The sequence below is a fragment of the Podarcis vaucheri genome (genome assembly GCF_965113315.1).
Source record: "Podarcis vaucheri genome assembly, chromosome: Z".
Lineage (NCBI taxonomy): Eukaryota > Metazoa > Chordata > Lepidosauria > Squamata > Lacertidae > Podarcis > Podarcis vaucheri.
In genome coordinates this window covers 36,125,150-36,131,149 of record NC_138758.1, presented here as the reverse complement: position 1 = coordinate 36,131,149, position 6,000 = coordinate 36,125,150, and the positions used below count along the sequence as shown (strand labels likewise).

The following is a 6,000-nucleotide window of genomic DNA, read 5'->3' as shown; positions in this document are numbered from 1 at the left end:
GGCTCATGTGTGTAAAAGGAGGAGGATGATTTGGGGGCTGCAGTGTGCATGCCAAATATTCTCCAATATAGAATTATGGGTGGTGGTCTCTGGGTTTCACCTCCTGTCTGTTTACACGTGCCACAGTGGGCCACATTCCGAAACTGCACCATCTAATATTTTTCAAGGCATCTGGAACTATACTTGATAATGAGATTACGTTAATATTCTTTACATGAAGACAAAGTTTATTCATGCTCTTCTTTTTATGAGCTGGACTTCATCATTTTAACCCAAATGCAAATGGACTCATTCTACGTGCCTATTCTATAGTTTTGTTTTTAATCTTTTCGTTTCCATCTGTAGTTATAACTGGTTTTTTTCTGCTTTCTGTGCATTACAAAACGAAATAAGAAAACCTGTACCAAATCTGTACCACAGTTGCATCTCTGCTGCAAAGCCTTAGGATGCTGCCTGAGATTTGAGGAGCTTCACTTGACAGCTTGGCTCAATAAAATGAAATAAAATTCCCCTGGAGCATCAGTTGAGCCCACTCTTGGCGCCTGCGCAATCCCAGCACCAGACTACTGAATCCCCCCTCCTCCTTGCATGCGCCTTACTGCCGGGCGCATGCGCGCTTCCCAGGTGCTGTCAATTCCTCCCTGGGTCTCCTCCCTTTACTACTCTGAGAGCTACTCGCTTGATTTTGCTGCCGCTGCTGCTGCTTTGGCCATTTTGCTCTGGAGGCAGCAATGAGGTGGTAGCAACAATAGCCACGAGAGGAGGCAACCCAGCAAGCAATCAAATCAAGGGCACAAAGCTCTATTATTGTTGCTATATTGTAGTTTTGCAAGCTTATGCTCTTTTTGCAAGCGGTTTGGAGGGGTGCTGGCCTCGCTTTTGGGGTGGCAGGCGAAGGACGAGGGGGTGTGGACCCCCCGGCGTTGAATATCGCACCCAGGGCCGGCCCCCTAGCCCACCCGTCGCCGGAGCCATGAGTTGGGGCACGGAGCTTTGGGTAAGTAGAAGCAGCAGCAAGAGGAAGAAATGGGTTGGTGGTCGTGGAAGAGAGGCATGGATTTTTGCAATGCGTGGGTGGGGGCTATTTCTACATGGCTGAGCAGCAGCATGTGGGGGAGAGGGATTGCATTATTCCTGTGCTGGGGGTGGGGGGCGACGAGCGCGTCACTTCATGCATGTCTCCCTCTCACTTACTCACACACACAAAATGCTGGGGGTTTGGATCTGCATGGAAAACTGCGATAAGGTTAGATACAGATAGGCATTCTATTAGAGTTCTAAATCTGCACAGGAAAACAGTGCAATAAAGTTAGGTCTTTATTCTATTGGCAATTTAAGTCTTCGTAGAAAATGGTGTGAGAAAGTTAACTCCTCCAAAAATAAAAGCCAACCTCCAGGTTTCAGCTAATATTCGACCTCCTAAGAGTAGACCCATTGGAAATAAGGGGTATAGTTAGTTTGGGTCTATTCATTTTAGTGGGTATACTATTGAATAGGGTTTATTGGAATGCAAAAGCCGGTCTTTCTATGGGTGGAAGCCAAGTAAGTCTTGCATAGAGTAGACCCGTTAGAAATCAATGGACTTACGGTAGTGGTGGAGATTGGGTACAACCCCCTAATAACCACAAGGTTGGTTCCGCGCAGAGCAGACCCACTTGAAATCCGTGTGCTTAAATTAGTCATGCTCGTTTTATTAAAAGGGTCTACTCTTGAGGGGGCTAACACTGGATACAAATCCTACGCAGTAAGATAACACAGCAGGTACCAGCAGCACACACACACAAAATATTAAGGCCAGTTACCCTAAGCTTTTGCCATAAATATGTCCCTGAGTGGGGCTGCAAAGGTATAAAATCATAACATTAAATCAGGTAAAACAATTTGCAAGCAGAGGACCAGGGGAAGTATTTAAAACAAACACTAAAATACATTGATTGCAGTGAGTCTACTCTGAGTAAGTCCTTAGATCTCAACAGTAGTTATCTCTACTCGCCTCTCTACACGCCTTATTCTCTGCCGCCTGAAAATAACGGTTTTCCTCCTCGTGTTCCCTCCTCTGCAATGTAGTGTTTACTAGCTCCTTTTTTCTTTTTTTTCTTTTTTACAAAAAAACCCCAGATGTTTCCACAGTTGGGAAAGGGGAGGGGAAGAGATAGCCAGCGAATGAGTATGTGCACACATGTCCGTATTAATTATATGCATAATTAATAATTGCCCTCTGGAATGTCATAATGAGTACTGTCGTTAAAAGAACCCAAGCGCTGCATCAAACTATTCGGAGTAGACCCATTGGAATGTAAGGACTTGAGTTGGTCCTATCACGAGAGATTTCAATAGGTCTACTCCGCGTAGGACTAACATTGGCTGCAACCCCCTGCTCCTTCTCCCCTCCCCCCTCAAAAATATTGCAGCGTTAGTGAAGGTTTGTGAGAGGAGCAAGTGACGTTTCCTATTTAAAAAATAATCATTTGTATTTCTTAACTTGAGGAAGGAAATCTGTGTCATTGCTGTGTTCACCCCCAAGACTGCAATGGAGAGAGGAGAAGGGGGGGGGGAGGGAAGAGGAGGTGTGTTTTATGTCCATGATAAAACAGTTTCCTGGGAGAGGAGTCCTGGTGGTCTCAGCAAAGAAAAGGAAATAATGCATTTCTTTTTAAAGGATTTAAGGCTGGGGGAACAAGGTCAGAAATTGGGATCTTCCTTTCTGATGTGTTTTTGCCTTTCTGTTGAAAGGGTTTTTGGATAGCTCAGTTGGTTAGAGAGCAAAAAAGGCAGGCAGTGGCTTTCATGTACAAAATGATCCAGCTTCAAGTACCCTTATAAGAGAGAAAACAGGCTGTGAGGAAACTGGTTTGGAATGGGAAGATCAGACTTGCAGGTTTCTATTTACCTGGTTTCTTGGGACTTGGCAGCTGATCTTGGGAAGTTAGGTTGCACCCTTTTCTTCCTCTCACCCTAAAATCCAAGATTTGTAGGGTTGGAAGGAACCCCAGGGGTCATCTAGGCCAACCCCCCTGCATAAGCAGCAAAAGGTCTCTGCCCATAAACAGCTTCTTCACCACTAACACTGCCACCCCCAGTGCCTTTTATCTGCCCTACAATGGGGGTGGAGAGACCCACTGTCCATGGGACTAACTTGAGGCAGTCACAGCAATTTCTTACTTTGGTCTACCTTGCAAGGTGATTGTGAAGATAGAATGGGGGGGGTCAGGTCCCGCTTTGGGGCTTCCCACTGGGTGCATCTGCTTTGCCACTGTGAAAACAGGAGGCTGGACTAGACAGGGCTTTTGGGACCTGAAACAGCAGCTGGACTCTTCCTAAGTTCACTGTGATGGGCTCTTTGGAAAAAAACAGAGGCGTAAATCCAAAAAACTTAAAAATAAGGTGGAAATTGGAGGTTGCATCCAGCGCAGTCAACCCATTGAAATTGATGGATGTGGTGAATTTAGGGTCGTAAATGTCAGTGGGTCTCCTCTGAGTAGAACTTGGATGGATTAAACCCAGGATTTTTTTTAAAAAAGCAATGCTTAGACATGCCGGCCTTCGAAGATTCAGCTGTGGGTGGGTGTGGGCGTGCGCACATGGACGCATGCGTGTTGGGTGTGCCCTGAGGCTACATTCTGAGACCATTGCAAGCCTTTGTATGAATTAAGGCTCAGTTTGCATAATCAGAATAACAAGTAGCCTTAGAATCAAAGAGTCGGAAGGGACTCCTAGGGTCATCTAGTCCAGCCCCCCTGCAATGCAGGAATAACGGCTATTAGTAGCCTTATCAGAAAAATTCACTGAGGATATTTACCCTGGTCTTTGACACCCATGATAAATATTTTTAAGACCCACCGCTGTTCTTGTGATTTGTTTTTAACTCCTTCTTAATTTTATATTTTGTCGCAGCATGCCCTGGGAGTGTATGGGGAAGATAATAATTTGAATTAATAATAATAATACCCCCTTTTTAAAGGCATCTAAGCCAATGGGCCATTTCAGCATTTTGTGGCAGTGAGTTCCATCAGTTAACATTGCAATTTTGTTTAAAAAATGTGTGTGTGTGTGGAGGAATACAATTTGTACTGACTCGCCAACCTTTCAGCTTCACTGTATGACCCTGTTAGGTTCTGATATTGTGCAAAGGGGAGGGGAAGCTTCTCTCTAACCACTTCCTCCAACACTCTGCAAACCTAGACTCCTGCCCTTGGGAATCTGCTTGCAATGCCCCCCAAGCTGGCTGCCATCTTTGCAGCACTCCCTATGGCCTATAGCTGACCACAGTCAGCTAGATCAATTGCAGGGTTTGTGTTATCTATGGCCCAGGTGTGCTTCCGCAGTTTGGACCTTTAACAAGCCATGCTTGAGCTTATCTTGGTTTTTGGAAGACCTGGAGGGAGGTCCCTTAGAGCAGTGTTCTAAAAAATGGATGAAGAGTTTTGCACCAGGGATGGGGAAGCTCAATCTCAGGGGCCTAGCGCGGCCCCCTGGACCTCTCTGTCTGGCCCTAATAATTTTCTCCAAGCCACAGCCCATAACATTTCACCCTCCTCCATTTTATTTTGCCCTTGAACTCTGTCATTGCCTCCTGCTTGGATGGCGGTACATGTCAGAATGAAGGCTGCTATAGAAAGGTGAAATTCACATCCATTGCTCTACCCTCTTTGGCCTTGGACACCACCCACCAACATGTGTCCCCTGGAAGGTTGCCTGAGAAGAAAATGTGGCCCTTGGTCTGACACATGTTTTCTACCCTCGTTTTTGTTTGTTTTTTACACACTGGAAGAACACACTGGATGTATGAGCTGAGCATTGTGGGGAATGGCAGAGCAGAACTGTATTAGAGCTTCCTCTTTTGACGAGCAGGTTGGGATTTGTGGGTGCACCAAATAGCTTAATGATAGGTGTTTTAGCTGCGGAGAGCTGGCCAAAGGGAATTTGAGCTGGAGGCCGAGGATAGCATGGCATTAGCGGGCCTTGTGGCTTACGAGACACAGCAGGATTTCAGAGTTGTGGATGAGTGCCACAATTGCTCCTGAGGCGAAAATGCATTTACTGAATAACTCTGGAAATTGGTCGCGGTATCCCTGCGTCCTTAACAGCCATGCAGTTTCAGGGCCGGTCCAAGACATTTTGCTGTTTGAGGCAGATCAGAAAACGGCACCCACTACTGCTGCCACAGGCAACTGGAGGCATCCCAGGGAAGCCTCAAAACACCGAAGCTGGCAGGGGAGCAAAAAGGAGGCCATTGAGGAACAAGGGGCAGCGGCAGAGGAACTGTCCTGGGATGGCAGCTCCTATCAGCAGCCAAAGGAGAAATGAAGGCAGGCGAGGATGCCCTTCTCTTTCCAGTTATGCTGCCCCTCTCAGCTGTCCTCAGCCTGTGCCTGAGGCAAGTGCCTCAGTGAAGCTAATGGGTGGGTCGGCCCTGAGTAGTTTGGTCTACAGGTTGATTTGACATGTTGCTGCAAGAGAGATGATAGGCTTCATTTTCCAGGTGAAACAGCTAATTACAAACTTGTCTGTCTCTTTGGAAATTTCTGTGGTGTGATTCTATACACATGGATGATGCTATGTCTGGCTGTCATTATTGGCTGTCGGGTTGCATGGGACAATCTGGGTCAGGGGATGCAGTGAACTCCAAGCTTGCCACAAGTAGCTGCTTTTTCTAACAATGTCCCTGGGAGGCAGGTCAGACACTTAGACTCTTGGGATGGACTATGGCTCAGTAGGAGAGCATCTGCTTTGTGTGCAGAACCTGCCAGGCTCAATTCCCAGTGGCATCTCTAGGTGACGTTGGGAACGTTCCCTGCATGCAGTCCTCAAGAGCTGCTGCCAGTCAGTGTGGACAGTACTGAGCTAGACAGCTTCCTACGTTTTGGCTCATTTAGAATTTTAATGACAGCCTAGCATAAGACAGCTTCCTATGTTCCTAAACCAGTTTTGGAAATTGCAGCCCTCCATGAAACTGTCGGGATCTCGGGTTGTGAATTCTTGATGCAGAGCAGTCCTGAA

At 46.6% G+C, this 6,000-nt stretch overlaps 1 protein-coding gene across 1 annotated transcript in view; it reads left to right on the top strand.

Moving 5' to 3' along the window:
* The first annotated feature begins 636 nt into the window (after positions 1–636).
* Positions 637–6,000, top strand: part of FNBP1 (formin binding protein 1) — a 118,495-nt gene continuing 113,131 nt past the window's right edge. Inside the window, exon 1 of the mRNA XM_082207988.1 lies at positions 637–997. Within this exon, the coding sequence (XP_082064114.1) occupies positions 974–997 (24 nt within the window). The 5' untranslated portion in view covers positions 637–973. The remainder of the gene's footprint in view (positions 998–6,000) is intronic.